At 44.9% G+C, this 16,060-nt stretch overlaps 1 protein-coding gene across 4 annotated transcripts in view; it reads right to left on the bottom strand.

Moving 5' to 3' along the window:
* Nucleotides 1–15,848, bottom strand: part of epha7 (eph receptor A7) — an 86,206-nt gene extending 70,358 nt beyond the window's left edge. For all 4 annotated transcript variants that reach the window (XM_035143506.2, XM_035143509.2, XM_035143508.2 and 1 more), the window contains exons 1-3: nucleotides 15,635–15,848; nucleotides 13,941–14,005; nucleotides 12,649–13,318 (exon numbers count right to left, since the gene is read on the bottom strand). In XM_035143506.2, the coding sequence (XP_034999397.1) occupies nucleotides 12,649–13,318; nucleotides 13,941–14,005; nucleotides 15,635–15,728 (829 nt within the window). In that variant the 5' untranslated portion in view covers nucleotides 15,729–15,848. The remainder of the gene's footprint in view (nucleotides 1–12,648; nucleotides 13,319–13,940; nucleotides 14,006–15,634) is intronic.
* Nucleotides 15,849–16,060: the final 212 nt, after the last annotated feature.

Below are 16,060 nucleotides of genomic sequence, written 5' to 3'. Positions count from 1 at the left end.
TTAATCATAAGTAAGTTAGGTATCATTTTGTTATTGGTTCATAAACCTCGAAATTGATGCACCTGAGATGCATGCTGAGGAAGCGTTTAGTGGTCTGGGATGCGGGAAGACCGCCTGCTCATCTGACGTCCTCTGACCCGTTACAGTTTCACAATAAACAGAAAATATTTTGACACGTCTCAATGTTTCACATACATTGATTTATTCGTGGCCACTTCCACACTATCAACGCTGACCTCCAAATATTGATTTTAGAATTTGTTTTGTTTTTTGAGATGAGACCATCGCAGAGCTGATGTGCAGCCCCCCGTTATCTCTCACTCTCTCATACAAACACACTGACACATCAGACCCTTCTGTCAGACTGACTACAACACAAAATATGTAGCAACATGTTTATTTGCATATAGAGCGAGGAAGTGAGATCCAATCACAAGTGGCCACTGGAGACACATGTGGAGACGCATTCTAATGTCGAGTGTGAACTGACTCAGAGCTGTCCACTTGTGATCGGATCACCCGGCACACATGCTGATACCAGGAATGGACAGTCCCTTCTAAAAACTTGTTGATGATGATAACCTGTCTTGGTAAAACTGGAGACCTTGTGTCCTTGTATGCTTGTGACCCAAGAATCCCATCAAGGCTAAAAGCCTTATTACTACTGGCTTGTCGAAGCAGAGCAACTGGGATATTGAGTTTCTGCCAAACATCATCTCTTACAGACCCTTGAGGCAATGCTTATCTAGAATGTAAGGTTCGAGCTTCAGTTATCAGAAAGAAAGGTAAAGTGTTGTTTTCATAAAACCATGTCAAAAAGCTTCTGATGATTACTGTCTTCGCAAACCTGGACACTGGGTGTCCTTGGCTGCTTACAACCTACAAATCCAATCAAGGTTGCAATCCCTATTACGACTCAGCGTGGAGGGGACTGGCTTGTCCATGTAGGGCAGCTTTGATATTGAGTTTCTCCCCATCTGTCTCAATATTGCCGCAGACGGGAGGGTCAATGTGGGCTGCAGTGAGGGAATGTGGGAGATTCGCTACGTTTTTTGCAGACTGCCAGAGCCACAGTGATCCTGACTAGTGTCGGCCTTTCTGTCTCAACAGTCCTAGCGTGATGAGTCCTGTCAGGGCCAGCCACCCCCCCACTGCCCTCCCGTCCGGCCTGATTATGTGTTAAATCCGCCCATGTGTCGGGATGGATGTGGAAAGAATGCGCGCTGAAGGGAGCCGAGCTGCGGCTGCGGAAACCCGGAGAGAGCAGCCTAGAGATAGCACCCCATTAGAGTGATAAAAGAGGCAGAGGGAGGAGAGCAGCCGACAGGACCAACATGCAGGCCCAGTCGCTGATGAATGCCAGGTGGAACGGGTCAAGCGTGATAAAGGAAACAGTTTATTTTCTTATTTCCCAAAAAACTCCATTGCTTTCCGTAAAACGCTTGCAATGGCCGCCGTTAGTCTGATAGGAGCACGTCTTTGTATGTATCAACTCTAAACAATGGTCTGGTACCATGAAGAGCCATTCGTCTGTTGGTTTTTACCTATGTTTCCTCCAAGCCTCTTTCCTCTGGGGCTGTCTGATACTGACACCAAGTGCAGAACTCTCCTCCTAAGGTTTGGTATTGTTTGAAATGTTTCTATATCAATTTTTTTTCAGTTTACAAGGATCAATTACAGAGTTTTGGTAAGTGGCACCTTTTTGCAATATAGATCTCTGCTCCACAAACACACTCTATGTTTGTAGCTGAGCAATTGCCAGTTGCTGGGATAAAGACGATTGTTGAACCTTGACTTCAGAATGTTATAATATAGATTTTTTTTTTTTCATTGAACAAAAGAAGCCAAACTTTTCCAATGCAGAGGTGGATTACCAACCATGCAGAGGGGACAAGTGCCCCAGGCCCTCAAAACTCCAGGGGCCCTGAAAGCCTTCATGTGTGTCAGCTCGATGTGCTAATTTGAGAATATGGACCATAAAGGGGCCTCAAAGTGGGTCTTCTTTGTTGAAGCCTGACATGAAAAGTGTCAAAAAGTTCTCATACATTAAAGCTGCAGTGGCCAGGTAATGTTCCAGCCCAGCGGGTGGGCAGAGAGTGCTCCTTGTCATAGACCAGGGTCAAATGTTAAAATTGTCTAAACACAACCAGCTCGAAATATAAATGTGCTTTAATAATACTGTGTCTAAAATTGGAAATTATTGGATTTTAGTGAAAAACGACGTGATGACAGGAAACATAATTAAGAATCAATAGAGCAGAGGAAACATTCCCGTTGGTACCAAAATACAGTAAACATCCCTGCTATCCAGTGCTAGCTAAAGAGGGAAAAAAACGAAGACATTTTCTCTTTTAAACGTGTGTCTGCTCACTTCTATTACTCTGCAATCCAACGTTAACACTGCAATAAACATTCTCTGTCTGCTATTTCAAGATGCCCTGTGTCTCGCTGGATGTTCAGACAACCATGAAATACTATTTAAAAACCCAGCTCCTGTGTTGTGTTTCTCAGTTTTACTTTCAGGGCATACGATTAGGACCATGACCGTGTGTTACGATTATAGAGAAGGATGTCAATAGCTCACACAGAGCTTAGTTCTTATGCATTAATGTAGCCGCAGGCCCGTGTGTGTTGCTTTTATTAGATGTGACTTATGTTCTTTGCCTCAATAAATAGGGCCTGGTGTGGACATTCATCAGGCTGTGTTTACTGGCATTTTATGCATGCTGAACTATGGCTGCATCGCTTTTTACGGACTAGAGCCTGTGGTGTTTTCCCCGGCAATGTAAGAGGCAGTACATCTTGTGAGTAATTTCAAAGCAACGCAGGCAGGCAGACCTGGGAAAATTTCTAGCTGAGTATATTTCTTCTGCTTGAAAAGCCAAAGGACAGCTCAACTGATCTCATCTTGCTGGTGATGTGTGGACTCTTCTAGCTTGCAAAGGGTTTTAAAGAAATCCACCTTGAATTTATTTCTTAACCCTACTGCAGTGCCTGCTTAACATTTGACTTCTAGCGTTGCATCTTCCAAAGTGTATTCGGGGTATTCTAATAGTGTGCTGAAAAAAATTATCTTGTTCTGTATACTTTTAATTCTTCACATTCCAACATGTTTTTGTTTTTCAGCCTGATCACTTGAGTAATGAAGGTAGCAGCAGGTGTTTGGTTTTTTCTTTCCTTCTTGCTCTGAGCACATTGCACTAATCGATTTTTTTCTCCTTTGTGAAAATAGAGAAGCTGAGTTTTTGCCTGCAGACATGTTTATCTTCCACTTATGAGAAGCAACGGCGCCTACCTCGCTCTGGGATACAGTGGCAGTACACACAAAGAAAAGAAAAAAAAAGAACCGAGGTGGTGCAGAAAATCTGTTCACAGGACGGAGATAGAGTTTCTCAATCCCAAACATTTGCAACGCCAACACCTCCAGCGGGGCTTAGAGAGGAAAGGAAGCTCGGACATGGTTACAATGGGGCTAAAGACGAGAGCCACTGAAACATAAGTTTGACCGGTTCAAGAATCTGATGTCATATTGTGCTGGATCCTCCCTCCACCCCCACATATTTGGAATGACTGTCTGGCTGCTGCTGCTGCACTCTACACATGCAGACAATCAACCCATTCAGCTGGGGTACCTGTGCTTAGCAGGAGATAAGTAGCTTTCCATGAGAAACAAAGAGAAGATTAGCATTCCCTTACACCCTGTTGGAGGGCATGCAGCTTTGCCCTCTAAGCAGGGAAAACCTTAAGGAAATGCCTGCTTGGCAGTACACAGCAAAGATCAAAGCCCCACACTGATTAAGTTATACTCCAGTTGAAGCTAATGCTCCTGCTGCGGTGCTAAGAGCAATGCTACAGCCAGTCCAGTCGGTTTACCCTCTAAGTGGGACAGTTTGGAATTAAACAGCAAACCAGCGATCAGCTCCAAGATCAAGATTACTGTCACATGCACTAATGATTTGCAGGCTATTGGTTTCGGATCACCCTCTTTATGAAACGAGTAACTGTTAATGAGCACAGTCACTTTAAAGGGGTCAGTTCACCCACTTTATCACATTACTTCAGTTTGAATTTCCAGTACGAGTTCTGCCTCCAACCCGATACAGTGAAGGAATAACTGAATACTTATGAACTAGTGGTCGACTCTGTGGTTCCTCTGTGGATTTTCGAGAATAATCAGATCAGTGTTTAAGGAAAGAGAGAAATTATTACATTTTGGAAACGTCCTCTTTCAATTTGAGCGCAACAGATATTTATTCAGGGAGGCCGATATCTTCCGAAGTAATAAAACCAAACACTCTCTGCACGGGTCGATAACATATGTAATTTTTTTTGTAATTGAGTGGACCGACCCTATAAACAATATGGCTGGAGATAATCTACTTTTATTGACAACAAACCCTATTTAAGACCTAAACCACAGGCCGTCCTCCTCATACACCATCTTGCTTTTGTAACTACTCACTAGAGAAACAACTGTGTATTAACGATGCCCCACAAATGCACTATTTATTGCTGTATGAGCAATGCTTGCTAAAAACTGCTGTGTGCTGCTGTTTTTTTGGAAATTTATGAGCCCCTATTTAAGAATTTAAAAAATATATTTATGACTCATCTTTAATGATTTATTTTCATCTTAGTAGGAACTAATGGGCTTCGGGCTGAGCGCCACAGAAATAGTGGTGAATTCACAGTATTAAAGACAGACTAAAGTTGGTATTGTTTTTGTATGAAATTTGTTGACAGGAAATATATGCAACGACTTCAGTGTAATCCTGCAAACTTTAATACTTAGGACCATCAAACAAATCCATCTAATAAGGTTATGAGTGAAATATATAGCAGGAGGTAACAGGATCTCACAGAAGACAACTGCTTCCGCTGCATTGGAGTCGCCGCTGACAGCGATACAAATTGCAAACAACAAACGCGAACACCTGTTCTCGCTTTTTGCTTTCCTGCTGATTTACTGCATGGATTTGGAGGTGGAAAATGAAGGGCATTTTAAGATTAAACTCATTACATCAGGGAATTTACGGCCTCTCACTCCGCCTGAGCTGTATCTTAAGTCTGTGCACTAAGAGGCCTCTGCTTCTTATCATGCAGAGTGAGCATTCTGAAATGGATTCTCTGTGACATGGAAAATGTCCCTGCCTAATCGTCTTTTGTTTAGTTCATTTAACTCACATGGAAACAGGAGAGATGGCCCTTAAGGCCAGCCAGGCAGCAACCTTCCTTTAATGGATGAGGTGGTCAGCTCTGAAAGGGAGCGGTGCTAAAAGACGCTGCCGATGAAGCAAGGGCTCTACATTCTGGGGATGAAAGCACGGGGTCCAAAGGTCTGACTGATCCACAGCCCCCTGCTGCCAAAGCAAAATCGGCACAGAAAATGTCCCCAGTCAGCAACTGAGCATTATCTCCGAATTGTGCCAACTCCTACCAAACCCTCCTGACCCAGCCCCCGCCCATTGAAATCCACCACAGCCTCTCCAGTTGCAGAGCTGTGACAGAAAGAAATAGAACAATGTCGAACCTGCCACACAGCACTGCTGTGGCCAGCCAGCCCCCCCCTGCCCTGCCCTGACAAAAGACACTTTGACACTTGGCCACTGATGACCATGAGTGCTGGTGCTAATCTGCACTCCTGTTAAAGGTTCGGTTAATCCAATTTACTAAATGGAAAATGGTATCAAGCCAAATTGAAAATACAGAAAGTTGAGTTTGTCATTTTTTCCATGTGAATTTCTCATCTTCTCGTTTTTCTTACATGTTATGCACCAAAACAATTCATCAGATAATCTAGAACATCATCATCAGATAGGTCAGTGAAGGAGAGTAACAAGCCCACGCTGGCACTCCTGTCCTGCTGCGAATGATTGATTTTAACTCCACTCTCTGGATGCAACATTAGAATTCCTGCCAGCGGAGCCATCTGAAACACATTTTAAGTTCTGCTTCCTTTTGCACCGGATTTAAGTGGTGGAGAAAAAAAAATGTGAAGTTATGTAACAAGTTATTGATTTTCCTCTTAAAGGAAGATTGAAGTACAGAACCAGTGGTCTGAGGCCTCCCAGAGGAGCAGCTCCACTGACAACAGGGCCCTCCCTGCTGCCTCTTTAGGTGGCGAGACCCTGGGCCCCCACTCACATATCACTTTCGCCCTCCTGCCACAGGGACACCACGCAGAACACCGCGGGCATTGTATTCTGATGTGACGTGGAGTTCGCCTGTCTGATCACATCCCTCTCAAGCAGTCAGCTGGCACGCAATTACAAAAAAAGACATCTGTGCCACAGTTTGGGTAGTTAAAAAGGGCAAAAGCTTAGAACTGCAAGAGATGTGGAAGCAGGGATCGATGGAGATGTCTGAACCTGTTAGTGCAAGTGGAGACGAGGGCCGCTGCACCATGGGGAGAGCTCCTTTGTCATGCAGAGAGAGGGGGGGGGGCGGAGAGGTGACTCCACCGGCGATCAAGGGTCAACTGCTGCAATCATCCATCTTCCGTCTTGACAGTGTCCTGTCAGCCGGGGCGCTCACGTTACTAAACACAAGAGGCAGGCCTCCATTGTGGCGCTGCACTGGTCTGCAGCCATGTGTAAATGAAGTTAATATTCACTGACCTCTAATGTGGACACTGATGTCACCTTGGAAATAACACTATCTGACACAAAGTCACAAAAGGTCTCCCTTTTAGGGGCTTAACAAAGTCCCGCACCAGTACAACTGACCAGATGGCTTTGTTTGCGTGAGACTGAGCTTACTTGGATTCTGCCTTTTCAAATGATGCGACGTAGGGTCTCAAATTTGGACTGGCAGGTCAGATTCCAAGACCGTCACAATGATCTGTGCGCTGTCGTGAAACAGCATTAAATAGCTGCTTGGTGCAATTTGCATCTAAAATCACAGCTTTTCTTCTATTTGTCAAAACATCACCCTGGACTCAACATATTTGCTGATATCAGTGTCTCTATTTTGGGTAGCTGTTAATACCTCTGTTCAGGAACCATAACCTTTCTCCTTGGAATCAAAACAAATCCAGTTGATTTTTGTCTGAACCTCCATAGTGTCAGCAGGTTTAAGGCTTAAAAAGTCCTATCAACATGTTCTTCTATCCCTCTCCTCTGTCCCTTCATACACAGATGTTGGTCCTATGATGCAAAATTTATGTTTTTGTATTAGATTGTATTTCTTCTTTTTAAAAAAACATGTATTGTAGGACTGGCATGCCAACTGCTGTTGTGTCTGAGTGTGCTAAATGAGTACAGAAATAGCAGACTATGGCATGCCTGGTAAAGACAACTTGTGATTATACCGTAAATAAAGTCTGCCTGTAAATAGAGTAAAGGAAATGAGCAAACAACAGGCCAACATGCAAGAGTTAAGAGTAAAGAAACATGAGGATGCTTGTATTTGGGAACTCCAAAAGGATGTTTTTTTTAGTATAGATGTTCCCAGTGGAGTTTTCTGAACAAGGTTTGTGGGCTTACAACAGTTGGATTCTAGCTTTCCCATCACCTGCTTGATATTCATGTATGCATGAGTCAGTAGCTGAAGCCTATTAGCAGAGGGGAAAGACAAACCCCATTACCAGTGACCAGGCCCCTGCAGCCTCCAGTCCTTCTCCAAGTTTGAGCCCTCTGTGCTTAGAAGATGGTTTTAGATCCATCTTTACCTCAGTGTGACATCTACAGATGCAGAAAAGCAGCCGGAGCAAATAATTAGCCATGGCAGCTCCTTTGTCTCCTTGCCTTTGCTTCGCCATGTGAATAAGTGCAGTTCATATGTGTATAACTTTGTGAAAAATATTCACCAAACCCAACGGCTTTGTGAATGAGCCTCCCAGTGAATGTTTTTCTTAAGCAAAATGAGCCATTTGTACTTAATTTGACGTGTTGACAGGGCAGCTGGATCCCGCAGAAAGCGCTGCTGGCACCGGTTCAAGTGAGCGTATCCCGGGAAACAACTTCTTGCTTTTTTACCTCTTATTTGGACGTGTATATTTAAATCGGGTCATTGGATTTGGAAGTAAAATAAATGTTCATCCTCACAGCTTGCCAAATCACAATTTCAAACATTGTGCCTTTCTCTTCATCCTCTGAGGGAGCAGCTGTGGTTTAGTCTCCACTAATGAGAGGGAGCCAGATAGAGCAAAGGATCTGCACAGTAATACAGTAATAATCTTACAGTCGTGAAGACAAGTCTGCATCTGATCTCAGTGGTACTTCCATTGAAATGTAACACCCTTCTGACTGGCCCCCTTTTTTGTAATTTCAACAGCAATTGTTCTCTCCAGCAGAAACCTACCAATGCAATCATTATTATTATTATTAGTAGTAGTAGTGTTATCATTATTATTTCGACAGTCTTTTGGGGTGCAGGGCTGATACTAAAACTCCTTCAATGGAGGAAATCACTGAAAAAGGTGAAAGGAGGAAGTAAAGAGATAAGCTCAATTGTAAAAATGCAAAATGTAAAAAAGTAGGAACCCGATCATTTGAGACAATTATTCCATGTTCAAATATAAACCTATATTAAGTTGAGCTAATTACTCAGTTAACTTCAAGAATTATTATGTAACAACTTTGTTAATAATTTGATAATTCAAGTAATTTGGAAATAAGGATAGCAAAAAAACAGGTAGTGCAAAGTTCAGTTTTTTCATGGTTTGCTGTGATAATATATTTAATATCTGCAGGGTTTGGACTAGTGGTTGTGCAAAACAAGACATCTGAAGATGTTGTCTCAGACTCTGAGGTGCCTACGGCGATGTTATCAAATATGAAATGTGTTTTGTCTGGCCAACCGTCCAAAAGCCCAAGATATTCCAGCTCCAATAAAACAAGAGAGAAGAGCAGTAAATCCTTGTGTTGAGACACAGGAACCAGTGAGTGTCTGGCATTTTACTTAGACGAATGACTTAAACGATCAATCCATTAATCATCTTCGCACTAAGCATTTCAGTCCCTCCAAATCTCATGTCTCAAGTCCTCCCCTGAGCGATCAATTTCAGGACCCTGTCAGCTGCATTGGTAGCAACATCCTGAGCAGGGAATAGCCCATCTTTGTGCCCGACTGCTACCTGCCAGGCCGAGACAACAAGGAGGAAAAGCCGTGGGCTGTGGAAGAATGCTACCATTCACAGGAAGCAGACACTGGCAGTGACAGGAAGAGCTCCCATTGATCAACACTTTATTTCAGTCTTGACTGATTTAAGTCCATGTGGGTCTCCTGTGGATACTGTGCACACCTGTCATTTGCATAATTGAGCGCTGGAGCTGTTGTAAAAGACAGGCATTTGGTGTATTAAATTCACACCTTATCAATCAAGGGAGCGTCAAGCTGTATGAGGACCTCCTGACTCCTGGCGTCCTGGCTTCATTTGAAATGCTAAATGCAGCTTTCTGTCTCCAGCCGGCCGCTGGGCCGGGTAGCCGCCTGGTGGCTTCCAAACACGTTAGGTGCCACAGTCAGACCCTTACTGCCCAGCCCCTTCCCTGGGGGGGGGGACTCGATCATCAATCAGTCTCCAACTAACTTCTGTCCAGCTGCCTGACAGCCAAGATGGATGGTGCCAGCTTCTACAGGATGCTGTATCCTCTCATTAATTTTCTTGTTAGCATGCGCTGATAGCCGCACAATTTGGCCTGTTTTATCTGTTTTCCACCCCGGATACAGGCCTCTCCCTTTTTTTGGGGCGAGGGTCAATAGTTAATCATGTCACAGGCACTGGTTATTTAGCACCACAATGATCTGATGTGTCAAAAATCGGACAACATACATTCCCGGGATTGAGCGGCACAAAGAGACCAGTGTCCTCCCACAAGGGCCCTCTCTCTGTCTTAACGACTCTGTGGCTCCATTGCAACCAGTGGCCAGTGCTAAACAGGACCAGCGAATGAATGGGCGCTATTTTCACAACACGCACTTCTTCGCAAAATGAAGCCTGCGCAGAATGCGGGGACACTTCAACTGGCCTTTTTCAGCACCCATTGCGCTGAGGCCCGCCGAACACAGCAGGCCCGAGAGGATGAGTGACATTTACTGCCACAGATTGCCACACAAAGGGTTAAAGAGGGACAGGGGGAGTGAGGGGCGTCGGGGTGAAAGACAAGGGGTCCCTCTTCGCTGACGGTGATGAATGAGTGGATCACAACACATTTCAGAAGAGGCCTTTGCATCCCCAGAGGCAGCTCCTCAAATGTCATCACCGACAGCTCTACATGCTTACTCCACCTGCACCCGCCCTCGGAATATTTCACTTGGTGACCATTTTAATAACCACAGCAAACTGCCAATAACAAATAACGGGCTGGTTAAGGACTGTCTTGTGGAGCCGTTTATCAAATTTGCTGAACTGCATTTGAAGTAAAATTTTGGATATCGTGAACTAGTGAGGCTACACCCTGCCGCCCACATGATGTGGAGAACACACCAACAGAAAACTTTGTTTGAAAAGTTAAACGAACGTGGCACTAATCCCTAAAAGCGGCAGTACTGTATGCTTCAAACAAAGTGCCTGTCGGATCCTCTAACAGGATCTAAAACCCTCATTCCAGCGTCGGAATCGGGGGATTAGGGACAACATTTGTTACTTCTTGAAACCAACAATCCTACAAGCATGTCCATTTCACGCAGCCGTTGGCCAGGTGGCCGGGTGTGAAAAATCTTGCTGGGATTTTTCATTCATTTTTTTTTTTTTCCTGTCACAAAACTAAAATCTTCCTTTTTTTGTGTACAACCAAGTGCGACCTCACAAATGCTTTTGAAAAGTGTCCATCATTATTCTTCCCAGTTTGAACATTCAGAATAAGTATAAATATCTTTGCCTTTAGACATGTTTGGACGACACTCTGGGCAGCCCAGTTTGTTGGAAGCAGGCTGAACCCTCTACAGTGTAGGTGCGGCATCATGCACCATGACATACCATGAGACAAAATCCCCTAAGCTGAACGATGATGTCCTTTACAGCACTGAGACAAGTCGGCCCATTGTCCAAAAGCCGGGATCTCCCATTTTTAATGGTCATAGCCACTTGGACTTACTGCTCTGCTGTTGAGCTGGTAGATATAGTCTGAATAGCTTTTAGATTGTTCTGGGAGAAACTACTGAATGGACAATTTAATGTCAGTGGAGCTGCTGGAAGAAGTGCTGATGGTGCACCGTGATTCTCATGTTATTTAGATTAACTACCCCTTAATACAAAGGCTTCTCATGCCTCGGTGGAGATAAAGCTCATAAAGGTGCAGCATCAAGACTGGAACTTGATCCACATACACATTAAGGAACCATGTTCCTCAGGCTTTAAACACCCGAAAGGTAGGTCCATTATATCTGCAGGCATTTGTTTTAATTGACACGTGAACTGATTGGTTAATAGAGACACGCAACAGTCTTCTGTTCTGAGGGTTTTGCATTAAGACATAATTAGAAAAGGTGGTTAAAATTAGTTTGACAAGCCGGAGCTGTTTGCTGTTACACTGCATCAGTCTCCCTGTGGAAATAAATCACGGGCTTTCTTTCCACCTAGGGGCACAACTGGATCTTACATCTTTGCATATTAAAACAACAAGAACAATAAAGAGGAGCTCCGTGGGGTTAAATCAGTGATAGCCTGCTAACACCGGAGACATAGCACAACTTGAGGTGGGCTGTGTTGCTCTAAATTACATGGCCTAATATATTTCATTAACACACCTCCCTCAGAGGGGTCTCTAATGGAAGACAGCGTGGCATAAAAGCTTGTCTGCGAGGGACACTAATTTGTTCTTAGACGCATTCCGTTCAATTATTACTGGCTGCTGCTCCCTATAAGCTGCTTAGAATGAGGCTGCCCTCTTTGCAGCAGCAAAAAAAAACAAAAAAAAAACAGCTTTGCTTCGCTGACAAGGCAGGCCACTTAAGTTCTGTGACCTAAGTCACCTCCTTTTAATCCATAGTGATTTTTATCTTTGAAATCAGGTGGCCACTAAAAAATAATCCTCTGAGCGTTCAGAGTGACAGAAAGCATGTTATTGTTAGTGGCAGTTGCACAATGCAGCAACTCAACGTCGTATTCGTAACTGAGCCACGGCGAGGCTGCGTTTGACCTTCCTGTTAGGCTCTTCATAAATATCCTTAGGCCTAAATGCCAAAGCACGGCAGCTATTTGTTCCCCTCCCTGTCCTGGTCATTTGGCTGGGGCAGTAAGATAGTGACTGACTGGCTGGACTTCCTCAGGACCGGTGTATTCTGCAAGTGATTGTCTTGGCCGCCTGCCAGTAAGAAACAGAGCAGTGTTTGCGCCGAGCAGCTAAACTCCAATTATTTAATCCCAGTGTCAACAGAATCATGGCTATAAATTAAGAGCCTCGTAATCAATTGTCACGGATTCCAATTATAATAATCAGGATGTTTGTCCTCAATACTTTATCCATCTGTACTGCTGTCACATCAGCTTCTTTAATCCCATTTGCCAACACAACTGTCATTATTCTGCGTTGCATTATCAAATCATCTTTTTTTTTTTTGTTGTTGTGTGAAATCCAGGAATCCCCTGACAGATTGCCAGTAGTTAATTCAGCAAGAAAAACAACTCTGGGAATGCTAATGAGTAAATTAAAGTAATACTAAAAATATGTTCCTTTCTGATCATAGAAACAAAGAGGCACTCACGTTCACACGCATCTCCCTTCTGATGAAATCCAGCCTTGCATATACATTTCCCAATGGGCACCAGCCATTCCCCTTCGGCGCTGCAGTGCATCTTGGGAGAGTTGTCGGCCTCCTCCTCGGCGTCGCTCACGCACATGCCCTGGACCTCCACCAGCGAGGAAAACTCTGATCCCGTCACGGTGTCGGGGAATGTGGCCAGGTTCTCGATGATAGACCAACACTTCTTGTAGTAAACTTTGACAGAGACCAGGGCGATGCACGCCCCTACATCCTGGAAGGCCAGGTAGAAGCCCCGCCTGGACAGGGGGCCAATTATGCGCACTTCTGTGTTCAGCTTCATCTTCCTCTCGCCCAGGTCACCCTGAGTGAAGCTTTCGTCTGCAGCGATCGTGTCAATCTTTACGTACTGGTTCTCCCGTAAGTTCCTGCCCACCTCTGAATCCGTTTCCTGGTAATACAAGTTGAACGTCTCCTTGCAAGTGCCCACCACACCAGGCAAACTGTTACAATCCCTCAGGGTGAACTTCAGTTCCACAAAAATTCTCTGAGCATCGCCCTTCTCTACCCAGTTAGTCCGAAGCCAGTTATTCTGATTGGGCTCCATGACTTGGCAAACCTGGTACGTGCGGATAGGTGTGTAGTTCTCATCCAAGCCGCTGATTTCTTCCCACTGTCAAAAGAAAACATACATTTTGATGAATACATCCATCAGGGAACCTCACCATGTTCAATTCGAACGTAACAGACGTCTATCCATCATAGCATAAAAGTCTAATGATCAGCAATCAAACCAAACGGGGGGGGGACGATTACTCCGCAATGAAACTGACAAAGGTATATGAAATACAGTCATTTCAGTCGGTGCTCTGTACAATAAACTGCAGTGAATTAAGGGAGATTAGTGGCTGCATTTTTATCGCACAAACACATCTTAAGAGGATGACTGTGCTCAGTTTATCTTCCTCTGCTCACATTATTTATTTAAAAAGTTCCTCGCAGTCTGCTTTTAATCAGACTAGCTGGTTGGAAGCGCTTTGCTTCAGGCCTCTGTGCTCTGAATGTCAAAAGCCCGGAGAGTTTAGTGGCAGAAACTTCCACCTGTATTCTTTATCTCGTGCTCGGGAAAGGAATTTTTGGAGCAAAGAAATACGAGGCCGTATTCATTTCAAACCTTCTTTAAATATTATTATTCCTATCACAGATGTGGGACATCAGAGAAAGCAAGAAATATATATAAATATAGATAAGGAGTACATCTGTGTGCCTGTGGCGCGCAGATCCTGGAAACTTACCCCGTTGGGAGGATAGGAGATCCACTCCAGTTCTGTCTGCTGTGCCTTGGAGTCCAGCAGAATCACTAGTGACAGGAAACCAAGAGGCAGGTGGTTAAATCTCACCGGGGCACCGGGGCTGGGTGTTAGTGACAGGCCACACATCTATATCTATAGCGCATATAAGCATGACCCAATTTCTAGTTGTAGCAGCTAAAGCACAAAAAAAAAAAAAACACAAGAATAAACATACACTGCAGCGCTGTCTGCGGAGGGAACTTTTGGGAAATGAAGCCACCGACAGTGCGCATTAAGAAGAAATAAAGAACAAAGCGTAACACACGTATACGAATGTGGTGGGAACCATTACGCACAGGTTTGCGCGAATTGAATCTACTTACTGGGCTTTTATTCCGCGCAACAGTTTATTAAAACTCATTTTTGAGGGAGAAGCGTGGAAGTTGTTGTGCGTTAACGCCACAGCAGCTGCTTCCACAGCGCAAACTGGCTGCAGAACACGGGCGAGTGTATTTTCGGCTCAAAGCGGCCATAAAAACTACAGTGAAATTATGTTAACAGGCGGCATGTTTCTGCGGTTTGAATCAGCTAAAGAGATTTTTTTCGAGCGCGGGTGGGGGGGGATAACACCAGTCTGTTTTATGTTCTGGAAGCGAGAGAGCGCAAAGCGGCACCGCGGCGGCGGCGGCTTTAGAAATGAAGTTGTTTTTAATTGTGTGTAATATTATAAGAGAGAGAGGGGAGGGGGGGGTGCAGGAGTCAGGACGCATCGCCGTAAAAAATAATGTCTTACAGGTGACTGTCTGATACGAAGGTCTGCGGAATCCCCCCCTTACACCGAGGATATTCACTTCATATCCGCGAACACATCCGCTCCCTTACTATTACTATTACTATTACTATTATTTTATTATTATTATTATTATCATTATTATTATTATTGTAGGTTACTGTAGTTTTATTGGCGAGAAAATAAGAATCCCGATTTCGGGTTTTACGCATGACATGACATTGATTTTAAGCTAAAAATCCGACTAATTAAAAGTGTCATTTTTGGAGTTTTTAAATTCTCCTCTTGTCTCTGGTGTTTTTTTATTGTTTTCTTGCCAACTTGAGCGTCCGATGCAGTTGACGACTCCGCGTCAGTCTTGCTGTATTTTCTGCGTCCAGTGAACGGGACTGGCCGGGAGGAAGTAAAAACCCCCACGAAACTGCGTCCATGCTCGGACGCGGCACACTCGTTTCCAGGCGGCCGGAGCGATCGATCCGCTGATATTCCCTTTGGTTTGCCGTAATAGATTGGTGAATCTATAACCAACAGGCTACTTATCCCGACGGCTCACCGCTGGCACCGGGGGAGGGGGGGGTTATTCAAGCAGCAGCTCCTGCGTCTGCTCCCGTGTTCCTACGGCTTTTAATCGCGGTGCGTAAAAACCCGGAGAGGTCGCTGACAAACAGCCCGCGAACAGGCAACCACAGCGCTGTCAGCCGCGCGCACACCGGCCTCATCCCGGCGCGGGGAACACGTCCACATTTCTGGGTCGTTACATTTACGTGCGATTCAAATCTGAATGACGGAATTAAAAAGGTAACGCGGACACTGTCTTGTGGATCTGGACACGTCTCTTGTCATTTTCTGACGCATGTCTTCCAAATGCGCCGGGATGGAGGAGAGTCCGAAACTTTAGGGAACTTACCTTCTTTCGCGTTTTGTGCGTCCCCGCTGTCCACGTAACAGCACAGATGGAGGCAAACTGTAATCCACACGCACGGGATGGACCTGGAGAGCATGGTGCAGCCTGCGGATTTCACTCTAGACCGTAACTCGCTTTGCCACTGTCTCGCACGCTTCCCATTGACGACACCAAGCCCGGCTCTGTGTACAACAGTCCGCCAGTGCTCCACTCAAATAGCGTCTGCCGCCGCTGGGAGGAGACTGTGGCTCCGCTCACGTCAGTCACGGGCACAGGCGGAGGCACGGGCCAATCGCAGCCCGGAGGAGGAGACGTCACGGAGGCAAAGAGCCACTGGGCGCGGGGGTGTTCGGCGGAGGAAGTGTTGTCACAACTTGAATCACATATTTTTGGTTTTCTCCAGGAAAAGGCCAAGAGATGCTCCAGTAC

The sequence above is a fragment of the Hippoglossus stenolepis genome, chromosome 20 (assembly GCF_022539355.2).
Source record: "Hippoglossus stenolepis isolate QCI-W04-F060 chromosome 20, HSTE1.2, whole genome shotgun sequence".
In the NCBI taxonomy this organism is placed as follows: Eukaryota; Metazoa; Chordata; class Actinopteri; order Pleuronectiformes; family Pleuronectidae; genus Hippoglossus; species Hippoglossus stenolepis.
Note: the sequence above shows the minus strand (reverse complement) of the source record. Positions and strands in the feature narration are given on the sequence as shown.